The 14647-nt window shown below is 38.4% G+C and overlaps 2 protein-coding genes across 3 annotated transcripts; one reads left to right on the plus strand and one right to left on the minus strand.

Annotated features, from left to right (window-relative positions):
• LOC137707707 (protein NPG1) lies at positions 1 to 4556 on the plus strand. Of its 2 annotated transcripts, none has more exons than XM_068446611.2 (6): positions 1 to 355; positions 1206 to 1458; positions 1609 to 1861; positions 1965 to 3175; positions 3507 to 3654; positions 3927 to 4556. In XM_068446611.2, the coding sequence occupies exons 2-6, from the start codon at positions 1306 to 1308 to the stop codon at positions 4244 to 4246; spliced, it is 2085 nt and encodes a 694-aa protein (XP_068302712.1). In that variant the 5' UTR covers positions 1 to 355; positions 1206 to 1305; the 3' UTR covers positions 4247 to 4556. The 2 variants fall into 2 exon arrangements, with proteins under 2 accessions (XP_068302712.1, XP_088545303.1); XM_088689177.1 differs by having other exon boundaries at positions 108 to 355; positions 1198 to 1458.
• A 446-nt stretch (positions 4557 to 5002) lies between these two features.
• LOC137707708 (polyamine oxidase 2) lies at positions 5003 to 8595 on the minus strand. The gene is made up of 10 exons (XM_068446612.2): positions 8070 to 8595; positions 7797 to 7924; positions 7619 to 7707; positions 7386 to 7499; positions 6921 to 7008; positions 6669 to 6754; positions 6464 to 6566; positions 6203 to 6300; positions 5678 to 6107; positions 5003 to 5573 (listed from the first exon to the last, which is right to left on the minus strand). Exons 1-10 carry the CDS (start codon positions 8107 to 8109, stop codon positions 5268 to 5270), a joined length of 1482 nt encoding a protein of 493 aa, XP_068302713.1. The 5' UTR covers positions 8110 to 8595; the 3' UTR covers positions 5003 to 5267.
• Between the last annotated feature and the right edge of the window lie 6052 nt (positions 8596 to 14647).

The raw sequence follows: 14647 nt of genomic DNA on the forward strand, positions 1-14647 counted from the left end.
CTAGGGAACCGTTCACCTTTTTTTTTATTTTTTGGAAACTGAACCGTTCACCTTTGACACCAATTTTAAATTAAAGATTTACCCCCAAGAACGAAATAAAATAATGAGGACTGAAGAAGGTAGAGAAGAACGTTTTTTTATGTCTCGCAGCAGCTCCGAATAACCCCATTAAATTCTCTCACACACGCACACACATCGCTTTCTCAACCTCACAAACGCCCTGAATTTTCTCACTTACCAAACACCCCGCTTCCGCTGATTCTCCCCTCACCGGTCGCGTTCCGTCGCGGGAATTCAATATCCAGCTCCGTCGTTTTTCAGCGAACCGTGATCTGAATCTGGTACGACAGGCAAGGTGAGCAATTAGTACGAACTGGGGATTTTTAAAGGTGTTTGGTTGGTGAGAAAATTGAGAGAGAAAACGAAAGAAAATGGAATGGCAGTGTAATGAAATTGTGAAAGGTCGTGTTTTGCAAACGGGGTTCTTTTGGAATTTCAACTCAATGGATACTGATTGAAAATGTTGCTTTTTGGGTCCTGGATTATGAAAGCTTGTAAATTTTTATTTTTGATAAATTTTCATTTCAAATTATTGTGTTTCTTAGCAACCGAATAATAGTTTGACTTAAAATTCTCCTTTTCCAGCTTAATTGTATTGCATTGGATCTGTAGATTGGTAATTGTCCCTTGGCATTGTTCTTTACGTAAAACTCTAGTTTATCTAGGTATCAGTAATGTAGTACTTACCATCTGTTTGGCTCCTGAGAAAATTTGGGAAATGGAATAGCTTCGAGTTATATGCATTTGGGCTTAGCTGAGATGAAATGTGTTATAGGTTAGATAGGGAAAACCTGAGACTCAAATTTTTTTTTTTGGCTTCCAATACCCTCCCCGCAAAGTTTTCTTATGATTCTCTGTTTAACTAGAACAATTTCCCCCACATTTCCTGTTATTTTTCATGTTATTGTTTTTTGGGAAGGAATGCTAGCATGGTCTAATGGTGTGAAGGTTATGCATTGTAAGGTTTTGTTTCAATTAAGTGAAAGTTTACAGCTCGTGACTTTTTTTGTTATACAAGTCCATGTAGATGTATACATGTACGTAGTGCACATGCACCGAATGTGTCAGGGTAGCTGGATTTGTTACACAAATTGTTATGTTTTATACTTAGTTTAACTTAACCGTTTGACTTGTAAGAACTGCAGCGTTATATGTTTGTCAGCTAAGTGTTGAATGGATCAGAGACCCGGAAAAAAGTGATATTTGTGAAACAGGGTGAGGCAGCAGATAGTCAGGAGCCGATCAATGGAGTCTGGCGAGTACGAGGAAGGCATGGTGGTTGAATTCTCTGCAAATGGGAATTCCATGAAAGCAACAGAGGTTCAGGCCAAGCTTGATGAAGGAAACATTCAGGAGGCAGAATCTTCGTTACGAGAAGGGCTATCACTCAATTTCGAGGTTAGTTTATGCCATCATCTATAGGTGTCAAAATCTTTTCCATAATTTAACCTCTTTCTGTGCAACTATTAGCACAAATCAGAGTAGTGCTTTCATGATTGATTATGACCTACCCAAGATGGAAAGACACTCATTTCTGATAATCTACAGGAAGCAAGAGCCCTTCTTGGAAAGCTGGAGTATCAAAGAGGTAACCTAGAAGGTGCACTTCGTGTGTTTGATGGCATTGATCTTCAAGATGCCATAGGGCGATTGCAACCTAATCTTGCTGAGAAAACACCTTCTAAGAAGGGCCGAACTCGTTCTGACTCACAGCATACAGTCTCACAGCATGCTGCTACTCTCATTCTTGATGCCATATACTTAAAAGCCAAGTCTCTACAAAAGCTTGGGAGATTAAAAGGTTTGGTACTGCTCCAGTAACTTTATGCGACGGTTTTCATTCTCTTTTACATTTTAAGTTTGAATTAAAGTAAATTGGAACCTCCTTGTTTATGTGTTTGTAGAAGCTGCTAATGAATGCAACAATGTGCTTGATGCTGTGGAAAAAATATTCCATCAGGGCATACCTGATGCACAAGTAGATAGTAGATTACAAGAGACAGTCAGCCAAGCTGTGGAGCTTCTTCCTGAGCTTTGGAAGCAATCTGGCCACCCTCAAGAAGCAATATCTGCTTATAGACGTGCCCTACTTAGTCAATGGAACCTTGACAATGACCGCTGTGCAAGAATTCAGAAAGGATTTGCTGTGTTTTTGCTGTACAGTGGAGTAGAGGCTGGTCCACCCAGTTTAGGTGCTCAGGTTGAAGGCTCATATGTCCCTAAAAATAACCTGGAGGAGGCTATTCTGCTTTTGATGATCCTTTTGAGAAAATTATCCCTAGATAAAACCAAATGGGATCCATCATTGATGGAACATCTAACATTTGCTTTATCCTTATGCAACCAAACTTTTGTTTTAGCAAAGCGACTTGAAGAAATCATGCCTGGAGTATATCACCGTGTTGATCATTGGAATTCTTTAGCCCTTTGTTATAGTGGAGCAGGACAGAACGAAGAGGCGTTGAACCTATTAAGGAAGTCTTTGCACAAACATGAACGGCCAGATGAACTCATGGCATTGTTATTAGCCGCCAAAATCTGCAGTGAGGATTCCCATGTTGCAGCTGAGGGAGTGGGATATGCACAAAGGGCTATTAGCAATGCTCAGGGATTGGATGAACATTTAAGGGGTGTGGGACTTCGCTTGTTGGGTCTTTCTTTGGGGAAGCAAGCTAAAGTTTCTTCTTCTGACTTTGAGAGGTCTCGTCTTCAGTCTGAAGCACTGAAATCACTAAATGAGGCGATTACTTTGGAGCCGAACAATTCAGATTTGGCCTTCGAGTTGGGAGTTCACTACGCAGAGCACCGGAATCTGAATACTGCTTTGCGCTATGCAAAACAGTTCATTGATCAAACAGGGGGCTCCCTGATAAAGGGTTGGAGGTTGCTTGCTCTTGTTTTGTCTGCTCAACAGCGATTTTCAGAAGCTCATGTGGTCACTGATGCTGCTTTGGATGAGACCACAAAATGGGAACAAGGGCCACTTCTCAGGCTTAAAGCAAAGCTAAAAATTTCCCAATCATTACCCATGGATGCAATTGAAACTTATCGTAACCTTCTTGCTTTGGTTCAAGCCCAAAGGAAATCTTTTGGACCTCTCAGAATGAGTCCTCAGGTGAAACCTCTGACTTCTGCTTATGTTCTTAACTTTGTCTCAAAATAGAGTCTATCGGATTGCTACTAAATAGAGGAGTCCTCCCTAAGCTATTATTTGTAGTGGTGGGAAAGTGAAGTGGTATCATACTATGATTCAGCAATTTTGCGGGGAGAAGTTTAGAAATTTGATCTGATTGATTCATGTAGTTAATTTTTACAAATCAGACATTTAATCTGATTGATTCACATAGTTCATTTCTGATGCAATACTTTGTCTTTTCTAAAATTACATTTTAAAGATTTTATTCTCAACAAGTTCCTTCTATGTTTTTGTTCGCCTTTTTTGATAGGCTGAGGATGATAAAGTCAGTGAATTTGAAGTTTGGCATGGATTGTCAGACTTGTACTCTAGCCTTTCGTATTGGAAGGATGCAGAAATATGTTTGAGTAAAGCCAGAGAGCTGAAGCAGCACTCTGCAGAAACGCTGCACATAGAAGGCAAGAACTAAACTCATCTATTACATTTAACGAGATTTCCAAGGCATTTCTATTCTACTTCTTAGAAAGTGATATGCATGAAAATTTCTAACATGTCTTTCAAGGGTGAGTTTTAATCATGAAGGAACTAAATAGCGTAACAAAACTTTCAAACACTTCCAACACTAGGGGACCTAACGTGGCATAGAAGCCATATACCTCTATAGCAATTAGCAACGTAATGTGATCATTTGATGTGCATTATGTTGACTGTTAAGTTACATTATGTGTAGGTGTCATCTTTGAAGGACAGGGGCAAATTCAAGAAGCTCTAGCCACTTATATCGATGGTCTTCTGGTGGAACCCTGTTATGTTCCTTGCAAGATTTTGATTGCCGCTCTTCTGTCAAAGATGGGATCAACGGCATTGCCTGTGGCAAGGAGCTTACTCTCGGATGCATTAAGGATTGATCCTAGCAATCGAAAGGCTTGGTATTACTTGGGAATGATTCACAGAGATGATGGACGAATAGGGGATGCCATAGACTGCTTCCAGGCAGCTTCCATGCTTGAAGAATCGGATCCAGTTGAAGGCTTCAGCTCTGTTCTCTGATGTCTCCCTCCGAAAGAGCCACTCGGGGAACTTGGAATCTGCTGACTTCAACTCATTCATCTGTTGAAGGGAAACTATTTTTTTGAGCATATTACACAAGAAACGAAAGCAAGGGAAGTAGAAGCTCATTTAATTTTTGTGGATTGCAGAGAAGTGAAAATATAGGAGATTTATTTTCTTTTATTCTTTGTTTAATTTTATTTTTTGGAGGGCAGGTTTTTAGCAATACTTCTGCTCAGCTGTGTAAATGTATGTGGTTTAACCGAGGAAAGTACATATATCTAAACGAAATTCACATTCGTTTCCTTCATTTGTATCAGGTCTATCTTCTCATTCTCTCAGTCTGTTTCAAGTGTAAATAGCACTCTTAACACTTGAACCCTCTTCTACTCAGAAATGGTTTTACGTAACTGCACGCCACCATGTAGCGTTACAAATTCACTTCACGAAACACACTGTCAAATACTATATTCTAATCCAAGTTTATGAAATACCAACTATGTCATTTAACTATATTGAAATACCAACTATGTCATTTAACTATATTGTAGCACGCAGATTAATAACTCATTTCGGTGGTGCCACAACCACAGCCGGAAATCATATACCCTCTACGCCACTAGTCCTAAGTTTGCCATCATCATCTCCATCTCCATCTCCATTATCGCTTGTATACAAAACACGAAACACAAAGTTTAAAATGCTCATTTCAAGATGTTTCGCACTCTAAATTGAGGCATTTTAGACACTCGGGTATACATTGTATCACAATTTATTTATTATTCCATTAGCTATATTTGTTTAGGATAGATTGAACAATAATTCAGGGATCCCCAATGATTGCAAATACAGACATGCCACTCAGATGAGAGCAACGAACACAAACACCAGTGCTTGATCCACAGGGAAAACGGTAATTTTCCACGACCTTTCCCGGACAGCCAATCGAAATGGCAAATGTGTGTGAGCCCATATGAAGTGAACATATCTAAAATACTTCCGGAGGATGGTGGCCGGGAAGTTACAGGCGGGAGATCAGAAGCGGAATGGATATGGCCTCCTCACCCATGACTGGCTCGAATAAATCCAACTCCCCATAACGCTCAAGAACGCGCATTCTGCAGTCTTCAGCAGCCATTACTCCAGTTGCGAATGCACCATGCACTGAGCCTGGGAAGTCAACACTTGTTGCCTCCCCAGCAAAAAATAGGGTATCTACTGGGACCCTTAGCTTCTCGTACAGATCATGTGGTTTTCCAACTATGTCGTAGCTATAGGACCCGAGTGTGTTAACATCACTGCCCCAATGAGAAACAAGATACTGAATCTGCAAAGTTGAAAAGGCATCAATTAAGTTAGGGTTCAAATATGAAACAGACTCAATTGCATTTCAAAATGTCTTGACAGAGTTTGAAAGAAAAAAAGAATTACCGGAGTAGAAGCATCAGGAAGGATCTTCTTGAGTTGCGTAAAAGCAAAATTAGCAGCCTCTTCATCAGACATTTTCTCTATGTCTTTAGCCAGCTGCCCTGCAGGCATATAAACAAGCACAGAGTGACCAGTTGCCTTGTGAAGATTTAGAAAGTAGCTGCAGCAATAAGATGTGTCAGCAACCACTCCTAAAAACTCCACGTTTGGCCAAAACACCTTTTCGAAGTGCAATACAATTTTATTCTCTATTCCCACTCCGAGGTCTTCAATGGCTGCTTCCTTCCAATCAGGTAGCTTCGGCTCAAACGTTATGCTCTTTGCTTTAAGCACACCAAGAGGAACAGCAACAACAGCAGCATCCGCAACAAATGTTCTTCCATCCTCTACTGTCACCTTCACCCCATTATATCGCCTTGTTATTTTTGTGACCCTGAGAACAGGAATGTACGTACAATGCTTGTTAATTTAGCTACAAGCAGATAGCCAAACATATAATAAAACAAGAATAAAAAGATATATGCATACCTGTGGCTCAAGCGTATGTCAAGACCTTTGGCTAGGGTATTAATAACAGGGAGGTAACCCCTGACCATGAGACCATGGCCACCAGGGAGCAGTTCTTCCTATAGAAGAGAGACAAAATTTCTAATTAAATCGGCATTCAAGGTTATAAACTTGTTAATGCAAGGATCAGGATTACTGTACACATACAACAAATTATAGTCGAATTAAAAACTCGAAAAGGCAATGAGTATAGAAATGTAATCTGATGGATGAGAAGCTTGCCTGATCCCAGCATTTAAGTGAAATTGTATCAGCATCAGCTGCAAACCATCCTTCCATCCTGCACAAATACCACTGCAGTACCTTATGCGCAACTCCCTCCAACCTGTCCAACGTAAAACATAGCACTTTCCACAAACTATTTCTCGACCAACAAGACATAAACAACCGAAACAAAATAATTAAATATGGTATTAAATTATGGTACCTTAATTCCGGTTTCCTTTCAAAAACAATTGAGAAAGCACGGGTAATGGACATGTCCTCACTAAATTCCTGTCTTACCGCGTCTGTCTGCATCAAGGAAAAAAAGCATATCAAAGAATGGCCAAAATGGCAAGACACCATTTAAGGCTCAAGACAAAAGCAAAGCAAAGCAACTATAAGAGCACTTCAAAAACCCTAAGTCATAAACAATGCAACAGCTACAGAAACAATAACTATACATCAGATGACTTACCTCTTTCAAAATTTTCTCAAATGCTTCACCAACTTTCGTGACCAAATCTTGAGGAACTTGATTCCCATCCATATCAAAGAGTGCATAGCTGCAAAGAACACACGAATATATCCCTAATGTCAGACATCCCCCTACATATGAAGGCTGGGGAGGAAAAAATCAACTTCACATAAAGGCGAAAGCAACATGTTACCATCACAAATATTTAAACACACTTGAATGTATTAACCATATAAATTACATTGTTGACTGTTGGTAATACTTTAAATCATCGATGGCATACAAATGTAGGACAATAACACATTTTTTTGGAGTATGAATCGACATAACTGTTCAGATCCAAAAACAAAGAACCAAGCACGGTAAAACTAAAGCAATGCTCACCGACAACCCAAAATTGAACATTTAAAATTCAAATCATTTCTATACAACCACTCATTTCAGTTAAAGGAAGATATTAAGTACCTTTCCAAGTCATGGTCATATAAGACAGAGTTATCCTCACTCGTACGGTATAAGGGTAACCCCAGCCTCCCAATTAATGGTGCCAATGGATTCTCTTTGCATACTCCATGCAACCTGAAGCGTCAAAAAAACAAGATTTAGGCTTCTAATTCTAAATACAAGCAACCTGAATTCCAAATACCAGCAATTCGAGTTCCAAATCAAAGCAAGCAAATCACACATTGTTGGATTACCATGATGCACCCAAGTCAATAGGGAAACCAAACGAGTAATCGGTGCAAACTCGACCGCCCAGCCTGTCTCGAGACTCCAACAGCACAACCTGAATCAAAATTCAAAATTAAAAAAAAAAAACCCATAGCTGCAAATTTCAATGTGCAAAATCCTGATCTGGAATTTCCATCTGGGTACCTGAATTGATGCATCATGAAGAGCCCGAGCAGCTGAAATGCCCGCCATACCGCCACCTATCACTATTACAGATGGGGACGGCGCCGTCGCACTCGATGGCTGTCTCTTCTCACCATTTGAGCAAAGAGCTGCATTTTCAAAATATTACCAAACAAATTATACTTACATTCATAATTTTACAAATAATCCATAATTACGAAAAGCAGTAAAACCGTTAAAAGAAACGAACTTTCAAACCCCAAAAGAAAATTAAAAAGGGATTTGCAAACGGACCTCTGCGCAATTGGGGATTACTCTTGCTTCCAGACGCCATGGTGATTCAAATCCAAATTCGTATTGGAATTAAAATTAAAATTAAAATTAAAATTAAAATTGGGTAATAATAATAAGGGATCGAGGGCCTTCCTCTCGAATTTAAGAAGGGTAAGAGGCAATTGAGGGGAGTAATGGAGAATGAAGATCAAAAGACACGTAAAGAAGTGATTGGAATTGGAATTCAATGTCCTCTTTGTAAAACCCAGCTTTCCCAACCAGCTCATGCGACTTTCTTGTTACCTAACGATTTCTCAAACAGCCGCGATCAGAGATCGGCTTCCGATTTCCGGCGAGAGATCGAGCGCAATCGCGCACCAGAGTCGCCGGCTCTGGAGATATTGGGGTGTGAAAGTCGGGATTTTTGGCTACGGATTTGGGTGCAAACAGAAATTTAGGGGGCTTTGGTGAGAAATTGGTGGGAATGGAAAGGTGAATTCTGGAGAGAGAGATTTGATTCCCACCGTCCTGGTTGCTGCGTATATATAGACAGCCAGGCCAGCTAACAGGTGAAGAAGATGAAAGGTTCCTGTACCCGCGGGGGTAGCTGGATGTGTACTCGCTCCAGGATTTTGCCACGTGGAGACAATATTTTGGAATTTACCCGGACTGTGATTCCATATTTCGCGCAAAAAGGGCCTTTCCCGAGTAGGGGTAATCTGGTAATAACAAAAAGAAAGTGAGAGGTATTGTTGGTTTTGGCGTCGATTGGTCTTACCGTGTACGACCTTCAACCTTCAAATATTTTTTGTGATATTCACAAATTACTTTTTATTTTTTACATATTTATTTTTTATTCTTAACTGTTTGATCGAATGAATTTAAAGAATAAATTATATAATTTAAAAAAAGAAGTATGAAAAAGAAAAAAATAACATGTGAATAGCGTTAAAATATGATTTTTTTTTTCTTTTCATGTAGGTACTTTGTGGCCCATTTTAATTTTGTTTTCTATTCTTTATTTTTATTTTTTAAGTTAATGAAAATTATAAAAAAAATTCATGAAACATATGCCACGTATCACTTGTTATTGTTATTATAACACATCTAATTTATTGTTGTTGTTTTTTTTTTTTTAACAAACGATATTATATACACTAAAAGAGAGGCGGTGGGCTTAGCCTCACAATGTGCTAGTAATAATGTGGTTCAAATTCGCATTTGGTGAGAATCGAACCTAAGACCTCTCACTTACAATAAAGAGGAATACCACTAGACTGTAGTACTAAATGACTAATTTATTGTTGTTTGTTGTTGTTGTTATTATTAGGTTTTTTTTTTTTTTTTTTTTTTGGTAAAAAAATTAGGGTTATTTAGGTTGACAACATCCTTTTAAGTTTAAGGTGGTTTTCAAAATAGGTTACGAAATTCAATTTTCTCACATTGCGGCTAGGATTTTGAAATTAATCAATTTACACTTTTTGTTTCTTTGAATGTCTAAACTCTATTAAATTGACGGTTTTTGTTTTGTCAAGTTGGTGAAAATGAGAGTTATACCTTAGATTATCTCCGAAGGAGATATCAAATATGTCAAATAGGACTAAAAGACATTCAGGTACTAAAAGACATTCAGGTGCTCTCCACTGAATATGTCATATATGATGTGGCAGCTGAGTCGTTTTTTATTTTTTTTCGAACAAACGATATTATATATAATAAGGAGATGGGGTTGGCTTATCCTCACAATGAGTTAGCAATAATGTGGTTCAAATTCGTCTTTGGTGAGAATCGAACCTAAGACCTCTCACTTACAAGTGAAAGGGAGTCAAATATATTTAATTTAATTTAATTTTTTTAATGCATTGGTCCCATTGGAAACTAATACAATAAAAATTAGATTTAATTTTTTTTTAATATTTAATGTAACTATGGGCCAATACAACAATAAAATCAATATTTGACATATCTATTTAAAAAGAAGAAGATTTAACATTTGTATCCATCAAATAAAATTTTGACATATTATATTTGACATCTATTTTGGAGAAGCTTTTAGCCCGTATAAGACCATTTTCAAAGGAGATGTCCAATACGATAACTAGGACTAAAAATCATCAAGATTTTCTCTAAGGGATATGCCATAACTGACGTGGCAACTGAGCAATTTGACTTCTTACTTTCTAGTTGTCTTTTTATACAACAAACAAAGATAGAGTCAAATGCCTTAATTTATATTTTTAAAGCATAGGTCCCATTGACAATAGGATGAAAACTAAAATCAATTTCAATTATTTTTTAATAGTTAATGTAACCATGGAGCCCATATATTAATCAAATAAATATTTGACACATCTATTGGAAAATAAATTTTTTAACATCTATATTTAATTGACCAGATCAGTCATCGCATGAAATTTTAACAAATTATATTTGACATCTTCTTTGGAGATGGTCTAAGTGTGACAGCCCGTCCCGGACTTTTCGTACCATAGGGGTGAAATGACGGTTTTGCCCCTAGCATGTTTGTTTCGTTGTGTGGTCATTTTTAGGCTTTGGTTAGTGGAGTTTGGACCACACACACACCCTCACACTCTCCTCTATTCCCTCTGCCCTGTCCCGAGCACTCTCTCTCTCTCTCCCTTTCCTATTCTTTTTGTACGGATGACAACCAAAACCCTTGAAACCTTCATAGATCGAGGAAACAAATTACATATTCGTGCTCATGAGGTCCTTAAGAGTTCAACCATACCCATTTCAGGTAAGGATACCTTCGTTTTCACGTCGAACTCGGGATCCCCCGATTTGGTCACTGTTCATGCACACATTAATTCTTGTGTTTTTAGGAATTTCAAGCTTGTAGAAAGCTTGGTGAGGTCCTTAGGAGGCTCGGGGTGGTTTGTTTGAAGGTTTTGGACGTCGGGACCGTGAGTTACAAGTTTGGCCGGAGTTGGTGGTGTTTTCCCGACGAGATTTCGTGGGTTTTAGAGCTTGAAAATGGTATAGATTTGTTCCTCTTGTTGTAAGCTTCAATTTGGTACCAATTTTGTGAAATTTGGTTCAAAAACGAAGAAGATACAAGGTTTTAAAATTTCCCGGTTTTCCAGCGCCAGCGACGGCGCCGGAGTTTGGCCGGAGAAGACGACGGAATATTTCGTCAGTTTGGACGGAATATTCCTAACAACGTTAACGGAATCCGTCAGAGTTAACGGAATATTCCTGACGGCGTTAATTGACGCCGTCAGTGTGCCAGGCACGTGCCTACGCGTAGGCAGCGCGTGTGGCCGTGACTTGGCCGGCACGTGGGGGCGCGTGCGGCGTCGAAAATTTTTTCTAAAAATATGGGGATGTTCCTGAGGTTGAGTAGATCACGTTGGTGTATTCATACACCCCATTTGAGCATTGTTTGAGAAGTTATTTCGTGATGTTGGTTATGTGCTTTAAAATAAACGTTTTTATAGTTGTTTCGCATATAGGTGAGACTTATCCCGAGGACGAGCGTGGTCACTCGAGGCAAAGGGGTTACGACCCTTCTACATACCAGTGGGTGGGCTTTTGGTTTTCCGTATATGCCTATATACTTACGTTTTTCCCAGAAAGTGAATGGAAACGTTTATACATTTATATGCCATGCATTATGTTTGCCATTTGTTTATGCATTATTAGTAGCATATATATATTTGTATGTTGGTGCTACGAGCGCACAGGTAAGTGCCAAGTGAGTATGGTTTATGCTTATGTTCAGTAATAATTTGAGATGCATAGAGAGCTCATAACCTGTACCCCCGGTGTTAGTGCTCCCGCCCAGAGTTGGGCATAGTCCTTCACGTGATGTTCACCTCCCGCACCACACGCTCATCTTGGATCCAAGTTAGGTGCACAGTCTTGTCGTACAGACCACTTTAGGTGGTTCCGACTCGTAGGTGACCCGCGATTATTTGCCCAGCCTTCACGTGATCGTAGCACTTGAGCGTACTTATATTGCACCCAATCCTATCGTATAGGCCACTTTAGGTGGTTCCGACTCGTGTGCAGGTATAGTTAGTGAGATGGAGATTAAGCTCTAGATTCAGCCATACAGGTCACGTTAGGTGACTCTGGCTGACAGATTACATGGCATTGATTTGACATTTCCTGAGCACTTACATTCTATTTAGAGGCATTTGACATGGCATATTTCCGAGCATGATTTATATATATGTATATTATATTTTCTGGGAAGTATACAGGTTTTACGGTGACGGGTTAGAACTTTGTTTATGAAATGGTTTTTGAAAAGCTTTGTGTTTGCCCACTCACGCTTTCTGTTTTGTGCCCCTCCAGGTTTTAGTTGGCTAGCACTTTTGGTGGCTCCCCAGAGGATTTCCCCGGCATATCTGACAGATTATCACCAGTGTAGGACCATCTTTGGGTGTGTTTATGTAGTATTGTTTCTCCCGGACTGCATTAGGTCTTCGCGCTCTGAACTTTGTTTTCACACTTACGCTTGCACATGTATGTTCTTACGTTGTGTATAGCTAGTTTTTTTTTATACGTACTCTTATTATTATTTATTAGCTTCCGCACTGTGCACATGGTTACGTCACTTTCACGTGACGACCAGCATGCCCTGATCTTGGTCGGTGTGTGTCACAAAGGGTCTCAAGATCACAATGTTATCAATTTAATTAATTGTCTTACAATTAATGAGATTAAAGGCACAAATTGACAAGATTACAATACCTTGGATGCAAAATGAGAAAATTGAAATTTGTGGTCAATTTTAAAGATCACCCCAAATTTGAAGGATATAAAATATAGTTAACCCTTATTATCATAATCATCATCATCAGATCTCATCATAATCATCATCATCATCGTGATGTAGAGTCTCTTAAAGCATCTCATTTCTTAAGTGAAAAGCCATGCAATAAAATTTAAGATAAATAGAAAGAACTTAGTATTATAGTGTAGTGATATTTTTCTTCACTTCTACGTGAGATGTCTTCATTCGATTCTTGCCAAAAATGAATTTAAATCGCATTATTATGGCTCGTCAATTGTGAGGTTTAGACCCACTCATTATCATTTGTAAAATTAAAATTAAATAATAATAATAATAATAAATAATGCACTAATTATAAATAATAAAAATTAGTTTTGAATATTAATTGAATAAAAAAACATATAAGTTAAAAAGGAGAAATTTGATTTTTTTTCTTTTTGACATTTCCATTAGAAATACTCCTTGGCATTTCACTTGCTTGTAATATTCGTAATATATAATTATCTGAAGTTCATTTAAACTATCAACAGAAGATGGAGCACACTGAAGCCATTTTGGCTAAAAAGTAAACCGAGGATTGCTAGTCCTATCATTTGCTTTGTCGTACATCATACATCCTATATTCGTCATTTCCCTTACAATTATATTTACTTCTCTTAAATCTAATTCTTACTTATGAAAAAGTTGCAGATTGTTGTATTTTATAAGAGACAAAATACCGCTTTTGCAGGAGTAATGATATTTATATCATATTTTTATATCATATTTATATACTACCTTAAATAGCATCTGATGTCATATCCTGATCCAAGCCCTCACCATATCTCAGGCTCGACTCCACCGTGGTTAGATATTGTCCGCTTTAGGCGCCGACCACGCCCTCACGGTTTTGTTTTTGGGAACTCACACGAGAAATTTCCAATGGATCACCCATCCTGGGAATGCTCTCGTCTGAACTCGCTTAATTTCAGAGTTCCAATGGAACCAGAAGCCAGTGAGCTCTCAAAAGGTCTCGTGTTAGGTAGAGATGAGAATATACATATAAGGTTTACATGATCCACTCTCCTGAATGATGTGGGTTGTAGTGACGCAGTTGCATGATTTTTATTGGATTACATGAAATTTTCATGCCCATATCGTTGAAAAAGATGAAGTAAATAACCGATGCCGTGTGCCAAAGACGAACGTGATTACTAGTGTGACGTTTTCTGCTACCAAATACGACGAACGTGATGAGTGCAGCTGCTAGGGCTCAACTGCTGATGTCATGTAGAATTTCCAATTTACAAGCCAATGAATATGTCCAATCGGGCTTGCTGCGAAAAGTTTTAATTAATTTGTGTACATTTGAAATGAATTCATTAATATTATTCTAATTCTTGGTTTGGAATCTTAATTTTGTCGTAGTTATTGGCTACATGTGTGATGAAATACGAGTGAGCACGTATACGAGAATGGGGTTACTCACAAATGCTAATTAGGAACCCTTTTTTGTATCATATGGCTCCATGTTTTTTACATCTTCTATTAATATTAAACTCCTTGTTTGATTTCACAAGCCACAATGGAGAGTAGGGATCGTGAAAAAGTTTAGAGTTTTATTGTAAAATTAATTGGTAATTTGGCGAATAGTTCATAAGCCAATGTAAGGTCTTTTGTTTCCATGAAATGAGATTCATACACTCAACACAACATCTCACATACAGTGGCAAAGCCAGGAATTGACGAGGGAATGAGCGAAGTTAAAAGAGTGCAACGTTCAAAAGAATAGCAACAACCAAATTATTTTATATAGTAATGTCTTTCATAATTTATCAATACAAACAAATTACAATTA

The sequence above is a fragment of the Pyrus communis genome, chromosome 17, assembly GCF_041283825.1.
Source record: "Pyrus communis isolate YQ-2024b chromosome 17, ASM4128382v1, whole genome shotgun sequence".
Classification (NCBI taxonomy): domain Eukaryota; kingdom Viridiplantae; phylum Streptophyta; class Magnoliopsida; order Rosales; family Rosaceae; genus Pyrus; species Pyrus communis.

What these genes read in the sequence shown, in the direction of transcription:
- LOC137707708 (XM_068446612.2), bottom strand. Translation starts at nt 8,109, where the DNA reads ATGGCGTCTGGAAGCAAGAGTAATCCCCAATTGCGCAGAG. An exon ending in CACTTAAATGCTGGGATCAG is followed by an intron (nt 6,301 to 6,463) that starts GCAAGCTTCTCA and finishes TCTCTTCTATAG; the next exon opens with GAAGAACTGCTCCCTGGTGG. An exon ending in TTCCTGATGCTTCTACTCCG is followed by an intron (nt 5,574 to 5,677) that starts GTAATTCTTTTT and finishes TCAACTTTGCAG; the next exon opens with ATTCAGTATCTTGTTTCTCA.
- LOC137707707 (XM_068446611.2), top strand. Translation starts at nt 1,306, where the DNA reads ATGGAGTCTGGCGAGTACGAGGAAGGCATGGTGGTTGAATTCTCTGCA. An exon ending in AAAGCTTGGGAGATTAAAAG is followed by an intron (nt 1,862 to 1,964) that starts GTTTGGTACTGC and finishes ATGTGTTTGTAG; the next exon opens with AAGCTGCTAATGAATGCAAC. An exon ending in AGAAACGCTGCACATAGAAG is followed by an intron (nt 3,655 to 3,926) that starts GCAAGAACTAAA and finishes CATTATGTGTAG; the next exon opens with GTGTCATCTTTGAAGGACAG.